Source organism: Balaenoptera physalus (genome assembly GCF_965194825.1).
Source record: "Balaenoptera physalus genome assembly, chromosome: 14".
Taxonomy (NCBI): Eukaryota; Metazoa; Chordata; class Mammalia; order Artiodactyla; family Balaenopteridae; genus Balaenoptera; species Balaenoptera physalus.
The window spans coordinates 71,133,154-71,147,001 of record NC_138893.1 but is presented as its reverse complement, the minus strand read 5'-3'; the positions used below and the strand labels follow the sequence as shown (position 1 = coordinate 71,147,001).

At 46.6% G+C, this 13,848-nt stretch overlaps 1 protein-coding gene across 5 annotated transcripts in view; it reads right to left on the bottom strand.

Moving 5' to 3' along the window:
* The window catches only part of ARHGAP22 (Rho GTPase activating protein 22), a 213,636-nt gene that overhangs the window by 120,436 nt on the left and 79,352 nt on the right, over positions 1-13,848 (bottom strand). For all 5 annotated transcript variants that reach the window (XM_082425455.1, XM_082425457.1, XM_082425454.1 and 2 more), the window contains one exon: positions 12,235-12,434. In XM_082425455.1, coding sequence (XP_082281581.1) covers positions 12,235-12,434 — 200 coding nt within the window. The remainder of the gene's footprint in view (positions 1-12,234; positions 12,435-13,848) is intronic.

Sequence of the window (13,848 nt, the reverse complement as noted above, 5' to 3'; positions counted from 1 at the left end):
GTTTAAAAACGAGTTGGCTGCTGCCGCCAATTCTGAATTTACTAAATACATTTCTGTTTCATTTTAAATAACTATTTGACGAGAATTTTCATTTTTATCTGTTAGTAGAGGGGAGTTACATTTCTCAAATAGCTACAAAAATATAAAGTATCCCTTAAGAAAAAGCCACGCATTCTGACATTTGAACCTAAATAAATGATGACTCTTTTTCTTTTAATAAGACTCCAGTGAGTATTTCTTCACAAAAGCAGCATTTGAAGTCATCCCCAAGGACATTTAAAACAAGAAAACATTTACTGTTTAATTTTTCTTCTGTGGCGCTAATGGCAACGTTAATATCAGTTCCCAGTCAGCTCATGGTTATTTCTACCGCCCTGTGGAGGACGTTTGCTCAATAGCTACTGAGCTATCCTGAGGCGGCGAGCAGGGCTTGTGTGATGCTTCAGTGTCCTTCCCTCTCACTCACGCATGTTCCTCTGAGCACAGCTTGATCAACTGGAATTTGCTGTGCCAAGATCTATGGGAGCAGCTAGGGAGGTAACCAAGCCCTTGTTCTTCTGTGCACAGAGATGTGCAGGTGGAAAGTATGAAGGGGGAAGTGAAATCAGGCTCTTCTGGACCTCTCAGAGAGTCAGGGGCAAGTTCACGAGGTCAGATGTGACTGGTGGAGACGCCAGCTGCAAAGGCCCCACTGCACCAAGGTCTGTAGCCATCAGCTCTCTTGCCGCCAATTGTGTCTCTGCAAGATCTTTGCCAGGAGCCACCATTAAGCTTGGCACTAAATGGCCACTAATGACCAGGAGTGGCATCAGCCGCAGGAATTCTGGGAAATCCCCCTGCTCTGGCCAGACCCCCACAGCTTGCCTGCTTCTCTTTCTTACTCATCCAGGATGGAACTTCTGAAAACCTCTATGGTTTGGCTAACTCTAAGTATTGCCCCTCCATTCCTCCTTGCCTTATAAGGTCTCCACTGACCTCCTGGCTTTGAGAGTTGAAAGGGCACTCGGAGATCATCTGTGGCCACCTTCCTTCCCAGCGACAGACTCTCCTCCAAGCTGCTTAGTCAAGTGATGGTCTGGCTTCGGCTTGCCCAGCACCAGGGACTGGAGCTCACCCCTGCCCAGCAGACCACTCCACGGGAACAAAGTATCTTTCCTATACGGAGGGCACAGTGGCCTCCGTGCAATTCTGTTTGTCCGGGCTATAGCTTCTGGAGGGTCACAGAATAAATATAGTCTTGTTCGCATAAGGATGCAGTGCCTGATCTAGTGCCCTTTCCAAGATTTCTCTTCTCCAAATTTCTTATTCAGTTTGTCCCTCATATGGGCAGGAGTTCAGACCCCTCATCCTGGCTGCTGGAGGTTGGAATGGGCCAGAAGGTCCAAGGATGCCCTACTTGTCTGTCTGGGCCATGTGGTCCATCTCCTCATAATTCTGCGGTCCACTCAAGCATCCTTACAGCATAGCAGTGGCTTCCCAGAGCAAAAGCAGAAACGGCTTGGTGTCTCAAGGACCGAACCTAGAACTTGCATGGCATCACTTCTGCCTCATTCTATTGGTCAAGTAATCACTAGGGCAGCTCAGGTGCAGAAGAGAGGAAGGAGACTCCACTTCTTGTTGGGAGGAGGGGTGTGTGCATAGGCAGGGGAGGGATAGGGACAGCTATCCTTGGAGACTATCTACCATGTGCCTTGTAGAGTTGCTGTGAGAATTAAGTCAATACATGCCAAGCACTTAGGATCGTGCTTGGTTCGTGTGCATGTAAGTGTTAGCTTTTATTTAGATTTAAACCCATGAAGTAAGGCAGAGCCAAGATCAGGGCCATGCTGCATGCCACGGGACTTCTCTTGCTTGGCTGAGCTGGATGACTGCTAACCCTTTACTGTGTACAGTTCCACCGAGGAGAGAAGGCCAACACTAGGCTGTTTCCAATACGTTTAATCTTACTCTCACAGCAGCCCTATATAGTAGGTGTGGTTATTCCCATCTCACAAAGAGAAATCTGAGGCTCAGAGAGGGAAATACCTTCTCTGGTAACTAGCTAGTAAGCAGTGAAGCCAAAATTCGGAAATCTGTCATTCTCTGTCATGCAGGATTCAGTAAAACGACTTGCTAAGGTCCAGCCTGGACTCTTAATTGGAAAAGGCAACATAGGGTTGCTCTCAGGGAGCCTCATGGGTTCAGGTGATCCCCGCTTCCAGGCTCGGTCACCTGCTTTTCACATGTCACTTTAGAAGCCTTCTTGGAGGACTTCTATCTTAGATCCCATTCTAAGAATTACAGGAATCTTGTCCCTGAGTGTTTAGGCAGCATTGACACCACCACTGTCGCCAGCTGCCATTTGTCCAACTCTCAGGGCAGCCTCAGAACAACACACCAAATGTGGGAGCAAGAGGGGCTTCAATGATCTGCCTAAATCTACAACCTGTAGGTGGTATAAATGGGATTTGAACCCAGGTTCTGTGATTCCAAATATTATTTTCTTTCCATAGTATGCAAGCTTCCATTCCACCCTTCTGAGCTTCATTTTCCCCACCTATACAATGGAAATGAATTGTATCTGCCCTGTTAAGATTGCTGTGAGGCTCAATGGAAATTATGAATGTTTATTTAAAAAGGATTTATTGAGCTTCTACTAGGTGTCAGGCACTGTTCTGGACAATCAGGATACAGGGTAAACAAAACAAACAAAATCCCGACCTTGATGAGCTTACATACTAATAGGGGAAGGCAGTCCAATAAGCTCCTTGTCACTTTTCAAGCACTTTACAAAAACAATGAAATATTTTCCCACCAAGGATCTAACACAGGCTGGATCAGTGTTCACTCATTCAGTCAATTTACTCATTTCTTCATTCATTCACTCATTCATTCATTCAATTATTCATGTAAGTATCAAATATTACTGCATATCAGTTATGTGTCAGGCACTGTGCTGGGTGGTGGGAAAAGATAAGTAATAAGATAGACTGAGGCCCTGCCTGAATGAAGGGTACAGACTAGAAGGGAGAAGACATACAACTAAGGAAGTGTTATAAATTAACAGTAGCAATGTCAACAACAGCAACAATGGTAACAACAACAGTAACAATAATGACCTCTAGGTTGGTTTGAGTAACAGTTTACAACTGAGGAAGGATGCTCAGTTAGTGTTTGCTGAATCAACTCCAGCTGAGTCGAATTTACAAGGTCTAGATGCGAAAGAGCGTCTGACACAGGGGCTGCTCTGTGACTTGCTGTGAGCATGGACTGGCTCAGACCAGCCTGACAGCATCTTAATTATGCCCCCAGATAGAGCTGAGATAAGGGCCCTGGTGGGTAGAGTCTTACTAGCCAAAGCTGTGAGGTTTCATGGGCAGACATTAAGCAAAGACTTCAGGCACTATGGTAACACACCCACTAACCTAGGCCTGATGCCAGCCCCCAAATTCCCTCATCCGGAACATGAAGACAACACAGGCACCTTCCTCAGGAGCCAGGACCCAAGGAGCCAGCTCATGACAGCACCGTTTTTGTCTTTGACATTCAAGCTTGGTAAACAAAGGAAGGAGGAAAGGGGTGATTGGCGGCCTGCTGGAACATTCCCTGTGACCTTCAAGTTCTGGAGTCAGATGGCCTCTCTTTCCTCCCCTGAGGTTTCCTCTTTCTTAAAGACTGCTGGTTTCTGATTGCCCCATATTAATGTTCTCTCCTAGAAGTGCATCTGCTTTCCCATCCATCTTGTCTCTCGTCCTCCCAATTCCAACCTTTTACTCTAAATTAAATCAAACTTTAAATCAATCTTCTCTCCCACTCCCATTACTTACGCTCCTGGAAAACAAAACAAAACAAAACCCAGCCTGCTCTCAAAGTGATTTTTAAATCGCCTCTGCTAGAACCTACAGCTGCATCGGCCACATGGGCGTAGATTTGAGACTCTGCCACCCAGGGATGCAGGCGTCAGCTCCCACACTTTGTCCCCTGCTGCTGTCAAGGCTCCCCAGCCCTTTGTTCCAGCACCTGGCGGTCTTCTAGGCCACACCGACTGTCAGGACAACAGCCCCATTTGGATGGTCCTTCTGCCTCCAGCCTGGCACCCTGACATTCCCTGCCTGTGCTGCCATGGATGACTTTCCTCTCGGAGTGCAGAAGGCTAAGTCCGAGCTCCCAAACCTCACAGCCCCCCAGTGCTGCCAGGACCCAGCTTCTGAGTGTGGCCCCCGAGCCGTCCACATCCAGCTTCTGGTACCACGTGTGCAGTCTGGGTTCCTGACAACACGATGACCCTCACACTTCTGCTTCAGAGGCCCTGAGCTCCGCCCTGGGCATGAGCTGCCTGAAATCGCCTACCTCCACACACAAAGTTACACAATTTCTGAGCACCTCCAATGTGCCAAGGCCAGCTCTGCAGAGACCAGCTGGGCTTGGCAGCTCTGTCTGGAAGAGGGAGCCCTTTGTCTGCTCCCCTTTCTGGTTACCTGAAGAGAACTCTCTAGGGCTGTGTCCCTGTTGCCTTCCTTTTCTGCTTTTAGTTTTTCTTTCCTTGTTTAACTTAAGATATTTTAAAATATGGACATAAATAAATATAGTCTCATTGTGAGAAATGAAAAGACAATCACCCCTCAGTAGTGCCGGGGAAGGGTTCCTATATTGCTCCCCCATGAAGTTACCCAAAACCTCGGATTCCCAAGTCCCTTATATAAAATGCTTGTAATTGCATATAACCTAAGCATATCTTCCCATATACTTTAAAGCATCTCTAGATTACTTATAATACCTAATACAATGTCAATGCTATGTAAAATAGTTGCCGGTGTACAGCAAATTCAAGTATTGCTTTTTGGAACTTTCTGGAAATTTTTTTTTTTTTCTGAATAGTTTTAAGCCCAGTTGAATTCATGGCTGTGGAGCCCACGGATATGAAGGGCCAACTGTAATACAGATAAATCTCAAGTTTTTTGATCATCACCTCATTCTCCATTTTCTCCCCAAAGTCTTACCCTATAGCTTTGATTTGTAGTAGCTATATTCTGAAAATCCCCAAATTAAACTATTTTAGCTTTATTTCACTTATTTTTTTAGTGAAAGTTATATCTAAACACAGTTTAGAGAATCAAATAGCTCTACAAGGCTTGTTATAAGGCAGCAATTTCTTCCTCTTCTACCATTGCCCAAATCTTAGTCACCACTTTCAGCTCTTTTAGGTGAGGTTTTTTTTTTCTTTTCTTATGTTTATTTCTAAATAAGATGCTTACATTACCATGTCTTGATTTAAAATTTTAGGCATTATCTATGGAATTCCCAGCATGGCAGTTTGAGATTTTGCTTTATTTAACTGCCCTCCCTGCCGCCCCTCCCTATGTGACTTCCTGAACCCCCACAGTAACTTTGGTTATATCAGTCAGCATTCACTGTTTATACTCCCATCCTAGCAAATTTAATTTAACTGAATATTTTTTCTAAGGATGACTTTCATCTCTCTTTCTAGAACTTCTTCTCAGACGCTGAGTTGTCTCTCCTCTTTTCCTCTCTGTTGTTCATCTTTCCGGGAGATTAAGTTTTACATCCAACCCTTCATTTGAGTTTTTTTTTTTTTTTTATAAATTTATTTATGTATTTGTTTATTTATTTTTGGCTGTGTTGGGTATTCACTGCTGTACGCGGGCTTTCTCTAGTTGCAGCAAGCAGGGGCTACTCTTTGTTGCAGTGAGCGGGCTTCTCATTGCAGTGACTTGTCTTTGTTGCGGAGCACAGGCTCTAGGCGCCCAGGCTTCAGTAGTTGTAGCACGCAGGCTCAGTAGTTGTGGCTCACGGGCTCTAGAGCGCAGGCTCAGTAGTTGTGGTGCATGGGCTTAGTTGCTCCGCGGCATGTGGGATCTTCCTGGACCAGGGCTTGAACCCGTGTCCCTGCATTGGCAGGCAGATTCTTAACCACTGCACCACCAGGGAAGCCCCATTTGAGTTTTTGTTTCTGGTATTTTATTTCTGAATTCTGGGAGCCGGTTTGTGCTCTGACTGTCCATTTTATAGTCTCTCTCTGAGAATGTTAAAGACAGTTTTATATAAAAGCTTTCTCCCCCCTGCAGTTTTTATTGCCTCCAAGTTGTTTTTTCCCCCCTTTCCTGTGTTTGTCTGGCCTTCATATACAATTCTTTCCTTAAGTGAAAGAATTCACTTTGGGTGAATTCTTCTAGTCACCTTCTAGTCACCTTCTAGTGACCTTCTAGTCACCTTCTAGTCACCTTCCAGTCACCTTCTAGTCACCTTCTAGTCACCTTCTAGCCACCTTCTAGTCACCTTCCAGTCACCTTCTAGTGACCTTCTAGTGACCTTCTAGTCACCTTCTAGTCACCTTCCAGTCACCTTCCAGTCACCTTCTAGTCACCTTCCAGTCACCTTCTAGTGACCTTCCAGTGACCTTCTAGTCACCTTCCAGTCACCTTCCAGTCACCTTCTAGTCACCTTCCAGTCACCTTCTAGTCACCTTCCAGTCACCTTCCAGTCACCTTCCAGTCACCTTCTAGTCACCTTCTAGTGACCCACAGTTCTTTACTCCCACTAGTTACAGTTCTCTAAGCAGCTGATTGGAAATTGTATGGGGGCGGGTGGTGAATGTTTACAGAGAGAGAGATCTGCCTGGCCTGTTTCATGGGGGACCCCTCCTGTCAGTATATTTTGTGTTTTTCTTCTTGGCCTGTCAGATTCTCCAGTGAAAATCCTTCATTTCCTTCCTGAGGGCTATTCCTGACCGCTGGGATCTGGCGGCCAAGTGTGGGATAAAGACTGGGAGGGCTAAGTAACTGATATGCATGCCCACCTCCCTCTAAGCCTCCTGTTCTAGTGTGGTACCCCCCACCACCCCGCCAATGAGGGGGCCAGCATCCTCAGCTTCCTTCCAAGTGTTATGCCCTAATGAGGGAGGGCAGTCACAGCTTTGTACAAGGTGGTTCGGGAGATCTGGGACCTAATTGCTTTTTTTTTTAATAGATCTTTATTGGAGTATAATTGCTTCATAGTACTGTGTTAGTTTCTGTTGCACAACAAAGTGAATCAGCCAAATGCATACACATGTCCCCATACACCCTCCCTCTTGAGCCTCCCTCCCATCCTCCCCATCCCACTCCTCTAGGTCATCGCAAAGCACGAAGCTGATCTCCCTGTGCTATGCTGCTGCTTCCCACCAGCCAACTATTTTACATTCAGTAGTGTATATATGTTGATGTTACTCTCACTTTCCCGCAGCTTCGCCCTCCCACCCCATGGCCTCAAGTCCATTTTCTATGTCTACCTCTTTATTCCTGCCCGGCAACTAGGTTCATCAGTACCATTTTTTTTTTTTTTAGATTCCATATATATGCGTTAGCATAAGGGACTTAATTAAACTTAAAAGCTTTTGCACAGCAAAGGAAACCATAAACAAGAGAAAAAGACAACCCTTAGAATGGGAGAAAATATCTGCAAATGACACAACAGACAAAGGATTAATCTCCAAAATATACAAACAGCTCATGGAGCTCAATGTCAAAAAACAAACAATCCAGTTAAAAAATGGGTGGACCACTTAAATAGACATTTCACCAAGGAAGACATACAGATGGCCAAGAGGCACATGAAAAGATGCTCAACATCACCAATTATTAGAGAAATGCAAATCAAAACTACAATGAGGTATCATCTCACGTCAGTCAGAATAGCCATTATCAAAAAATCTACAAACAATAAATGCTGGAAAGGGTGTGGTGAAAAGGGAACCCTCTTAACTGCTTTTTACACTGACTTTCAATCAGAACTCCTGTCTGAAGCTCTTCTTTTGCCCTCATTTCCAGAGATAACTGGTCCTGCTAATGTCTGAGTCTTTGCTGGGCGGTGAGGGGATTTGCAAACCCGATAGATTTTTGTGCTCTCTGTGGTGCTGGCTTGGAATTTAGCTCTCTGGGGTCGGCTGATCAGCTACCTCCCACCCACCTGCTGTCCAGCATCCAGAATGTGGCTGTCTCGCTCCTGCCCTCTCCATCTAGGTGTGTCCAGACCTTCACAAGCACACCTTTAGTGCTCTTTATTGGAATTTTGGGGTTTTTAACTCTGTCATCCTTGACTAGAAGTTTGAATTTAAGTTTTGATTTTCTTATTAACTTAGGAGGTGTTATGAAGTACATGTGTGTTTTATTTCCACGTGTATAGATTTCTCTCTCTCTTGCATATATGCCCTCACTCACTGTCATTTTGTTCTTAATCTCTAAGTCTTTTTTTTCTTTTGCACTATTGTCAGTGAATGTGTCTCTATAATTTCATTTTTTTAAAAATGGAGAACAATGAGAATTCTTTTTCTTTGTTTAAGTATCCTTCAAAGCTATGTCATTAAGAACATAAAAGTTCACAGCTGCTCTATTTTCTCAGTAGGGTGTTATTTATATTATAATGAAATGTTTCTCTTTGTTCCCTTTTGTTCCTATCACCTTGAATTCTATTCTATTTGATTTTGATATTCCTAAATCTGTTTTCTTTTTGCTTGCATTTGCTGGCTTCCGTTTTTCCCATTGTTTTGTTTTTCAACCTTTTTCTTTATTACTTTCTCTTTTTTAAGCCAGACTTCCACTTTCTGTCTTTTAAGAGACAGATGAATCTGACCTATTCACATTTATTATGACAACTGAAAGGTTTCTTCCTATTCCTTGCTATCTTATTTATTTACTTTTTTGTTTTCTATTTACCTTTTACTTTTGTTTTTTCCTCCCCTCCATTTTCTGCCCATTTGTTGAAATGATCACATTTAATTTGTTACATTCTTTCCATCTCATGTTTTGGAAGTTGTACTTTCCATTTCTATTCTATTCCATTTCTATTCAAAGCCAAGAAACCCACAGTGAAGGAGTGGGATAACTAGACTTAAAGTGAATCCTCAAACAGTGGAAACAGACCAGGCTGATCAAGAAAGAATGTGGCAGGAGTTTTCATGGTGCAAGAAACATTTCGCAGAAGCTAAAACTATTTAAGAGGAAAAAACCTGGACTCTTTTATTAGTAAAACTGTAGGATCTGTCTGCTGGAAACTATTAGGGACATGTGTTGGGAAAAGCTGGAGGGACAGGGCCACACTTTCAGGTTCTGTTTTAAAGCACCTTTGCCTAGTCTTTCTATCTGAGTTTCCATCTGAGCCAATTCTTCCGCCATCTTGAATTTTCCCCATCCCTGTGCTCTATGTCCTCTGCTGACCTTCCGGCCAGTGAGAAGGGGAGAGGGGAAGAGCTAGGGCTTTGGAGAGAGAACAAGAATGTGGCCTGGGAGTGATCCTTATCACGTGTATGTGCTCTGGGCAGCCTCAAGGGTAGCTGGACATCCCTCCTCTCCACAATTACATCTGCTGGACAGATGACAGGCCATCTGTTAGGAGGGAGCTCACTGCCTGGGCACTTCTATCACTGTAAACAGTGAGCAGGGCCCATTTTTCCAGGAACCAGATATTGAGAATTAGTCCATTACATGTAGTTCATGCAATTAAATGGAAATCTGAGGGTTATTCTGCCAGCAGGCATGTAGGTTTGAGATCATACTATAAAGATAAATGAGTCAAATTTGACCAAGAGTCTCCTTGAGATTGGGAACCTGAGCAACAGGGCTGCAAGAGCAGTCAGGCTTTGTTGGGGAGGGGGGATTATGGAAAAGAATAATTCCCCATGAGGATCTGTCAGGGTCAGTGAGACCCGGAGAAGCCAAAAGAGAAGCCCTGGGCATGATGCCGGCATCTGTTGGAGATGCTGGCTCCTTTCAGGGGTCCAATGGCTCCCTGGTGACGACTGTGCTGGTTTAGCTTGGGTCGGGCCCCAGGGCTCCTCCTTTGTCCAGGCTGGTGACTGGGGATGTCATTACTTCCATTCAATTAGCTATTTCCACCAGAAGCCATTGAAGTCTGGAGAAGGTGGCAGGTGAGGGAGAAGAATGTCCAGTCTGGGAAATCTGGGGGATGGAGGTTCCTTCTGGAGCTGCAGTGACAGGTGAGGGCCACCTGATGCTCACCGTGAAGAAGATGTGGGGAAGCCTGGGGCAGGGGTCCACACGTAGCCTGGTGACCTCAGTGTGTTACTTTAGACCACTGGGTTCACCCAACATCATAATGCATTTCTCCCAGGAGATGGTGCTGTGGCCTGGGCCAGGAGGGGGATGACAGTAGGGGCCATAGGCAGGGCTCTGAGGTGCTAGGGACTCCGGCAACTTTGGTCACCATCATCAGAGTGACATGTCACCAATAGGACAGCCAGGAAAGCCAAGATGCCACTGAAGGAAGGGCCAAGGCTGGTCTTCAACACAAAACGCAGAAGCCAGAAGGAAAATGGCGGTGGGCAAGCCAGAGGTGTGGTTCCTGATCTGGGGAGCAAGCTGAGGGGCAGGGCTGGGGAGACAGGGAGCAAGGCAAAGGCAGGGCTGAGGGAGCATGAGGGTACCCAGACTTAAGTATCCCAGGTGCTAGGATTTGTACTCCGTTGCATATATGTTCTATAATCTAATTCTTAGGGCATCTCTGTGAGGTAGGTAATAATGTCTCCATTTTAGCAATGATGAAACTGAAAGTAAAAAAAAAAAATTAAGTGACTTATACCAAGTTATTCAGCTAGCATGACTGACCTAATTCAGATCAAATTCAAAGTTCTTGTTTGTTCCACTCCACCTCTCTGGGAGTTCTTTTCCTTCCTTATAAAGCCTGGGAGGCCGGACAAGATCAGAGTTCCCTAAACTTTAGCTTAGATCCACCTTCATGATTTTTGTCATCCTCACCTCTCATCTCTACTGTTATTGGTGTAAAACTTTTCCTTAAGCAGTCTCACTTGTTTGTGTGTGTGTTAAAATGTACATAACATGTAATTTACCATTTTAATGATTTTTAAGTGTACAGTTCAGTAGCATTAAGTACACTCACACTGCTGTGCAACACTTTTTGTTTTTAACTTAGATATATTTTAGAAAGGAAAACATGCTATGACTCTCGCGAATGGAAACCAGTATGGCTTTCCATAAACAAAAGTTAACCACTAGAATAAATACAGTGAAGACAGAAAGTTATTAAGTTGCAGCTGGTGACTAGTGCCACTGAGGTCTCTGAGATGAGGCCTGCTCCTTCCCACCCCCAGAGTCCCATGTTTTTAAGGGAGGGTCCCCAGTATTGGAGAAGTGTTAAAGATAGGACAATTCCTTCTTCATACTCAGAAAATTTGGGAGAGGAGTGACAGGGTCATTTTTCTCGCTGTGTTGACGACGTGATACCGTGCTGTGCCCAGGTACCTCCTTCCACCTTGCCCATCACAGAGCCCCCTCCCCGCCCCCCAGGCCCCTGAGCACACCGTGGAACTGCTGGATGTGCACAGGTTACGGCCCTGCAAAGCTCTGTGACCCCTGACCCCAAACAAGGGGATCTCCCTTTTCTTTCCAACTTGGATGAATGACTAGGAGCCACCTTCGGAAGAAGTCCTGCAAGTTCCCTTCCCCATTTTCCCCAAGAGAAGCGAGGGCAGCTCCCAGACATCTTCTCTCTGTCTGAATCCCATAACAAGGGTTAGCTTGCCCAAGCTCCGCAAGCCCAGCCACCCTGGCCGGCAGCATGCAGAGCACTCGGTTACGATGTCTGCACAGGGCAGCTGTGACCAGGCTGCACCATGGCGCATGAGGCCACCGACTGCTCTGAGTGAGTGAACTTAGTGGAACTGGGTAGAAAGGCAGACGTGTTAAGCGCCTGAGGTGGAGCTTACAGGGCTGGTGGAAAACAGAAGCCTCCCCTGACAGGCAGAGGCCTCTGACACAGGGGTTTCACCACGAGCCAGAATTCAGTAAGACATTAGATGTGTCTGGGTGCCCGTTTCCCTGCATAATGGAAGCAATGGAGTGTGTGCACCTGTGTCCTCCTTGGAAGCACTAAGAGGCTGAAAAGGACATGAGGAAGAGTTGTTTTTTTAAGCCATGGAGGGATGTTCTCTATCAACATTAGAAGGAAACATTTCCATTACTGAAGCTGTGGATGTGTCACAGTAAAACAAGGTGTGATACTGGGAACGTGGTGGCAGGGGATAAAGCTCACTTTGGAGATCCCAGTGAAATGTCATGCTGAGTGGAGTCAGGGGCTTGGTGCTTGAGGGGTGGAGGTGCGGACAGGAGGGTCACTCTCTGCCTTCTCCCCTCTCCTGGACGTAGTTAAACACGCCCGCCCCCCCCCACCCCCCCCTGGAGCCCTGCTGTGATGCCCGCTGGACACAGGACGCACGCCCCTCACCTGGGGCTTGCTCTCATCTTTGTCCTTGTAGTAGAAGAGCTGATCCCCACGCAGCACGAACCAGCGTTGCTGCCAGTTCTTCATGATGCTCCTCTGCTTCTTCAGCCAGCCCGCCTTCAGGACGGGGCCCAGCCTGCGGGGGCAGGGTGGCTGTCCAGGGCTCCGGCTCTGCTCCCCCATCACCAGGCTTTTGGAGCGGGCTGGAAGCCAAGCACACACACAGTGAGCATGAAGGATGGCAGGCCAGTGGTCAGTCCTTGCCCCACCCTGGCATCCCAGCTGCCCGGTGACCAGAGTATGGGAGCTTCGGCCAGCAGGGCATGATCATGCTTGGCCTATCTCCCCCTTGGGTTCAAAGGGGCATGGGTTGGAACCCCTCAACACCACAGCCCAAGGTCATCCACCTGGGGGAGTGCACAGCCTGCCTGATTAGTTTCTGCTATGTCTCTGGGATCCAAGATTCTGCCTTTCCCCAGGTTTGTTCATCCATCCATGCCTCCATGCACCCATCCATCCATCCAGCTTTCCATTTGTTCAATGACTCATTCATTCATTCAGCAATTATTTATTAGTACCTACTATGTGCCAATCACTGTTATAGGTGCTGGGGAAAAAGCAGTAAAATAAGAAACATAAACATCTGGATCCTGCTAGAGCTCACATTCTAGCAGGGTTCCTGTCACTCAGGCCCCAAGGGAGCTGGCCCCAGCAGACTCCCTCCCTGGTACCTGCGTGGCACCTCTCCCCTGGCAGCATCAGATCTCAGCACCATTGCCCAGAAGCCCCATCCCACCTGGCAAACCACCTTGCTGCTTCCCTGGGATCATCCTGGCAGCTGGGCCTGCACCGCAGGGCCTCTGCTGCAGGTGCTTGCTGTGACTTGCTGACGGCTCCCTGGCAGGGTGAAGGGGCCGCCCCTCCAACCTAGAGCCACCGAGTGCCTTGAGCACTCCTGCCCCGCAGAGACCACTGAGCAGTGCTCTGCCAGGGTTGGTACTGCCCTTCACAGTGATTGAGTTCTTGCCCCTCCCATGCCTCCCCTACCCCTTCCCCTCGCTCTCCCCTCTTTCCTGGGGAAAGCTTCTCTCCTCTCTCTGGCCAGTATCAAGGATACTGCTGCAGTGGTCACTAGGAGGGGCCATCCTGGACTTTGGAGGAACAACTCTGAGTCCAAATGTAATCACACTTACAATTCTTAGACCACGGATCCTAACTTATGATCGGAACGCATGGTCCCTGCAAGCCACAGTTGTTTCTTCCATCCCTTTCCTACTCAATCCCTGGCTTGGCTGCATGGTGAGCTCCTATTTATCCTTCAAGATCCAACTCCACAGAACCTTCCTTCTGATCTCTTCTAGATAGTCATTCCCTCCTCTACCAGGACATGTGGTCCATGGCTGGTATTTATTAATCTGTGTGGTTGCCTTTCTGTCCCTCTAGACTGAGGGGTAGGGATGGGAGGACATGATATCTTATCTAGTTCTGCACTTGTGGCTCTCATCACCACACCAGGCAGGTAATGGATGTAAGACATAGTTGTCAAACATCACGGGCTACTTTGGCTTACTCTTTTATTTTAAATTGAAGTATAGTTGATTTACAGAATCACCTGTC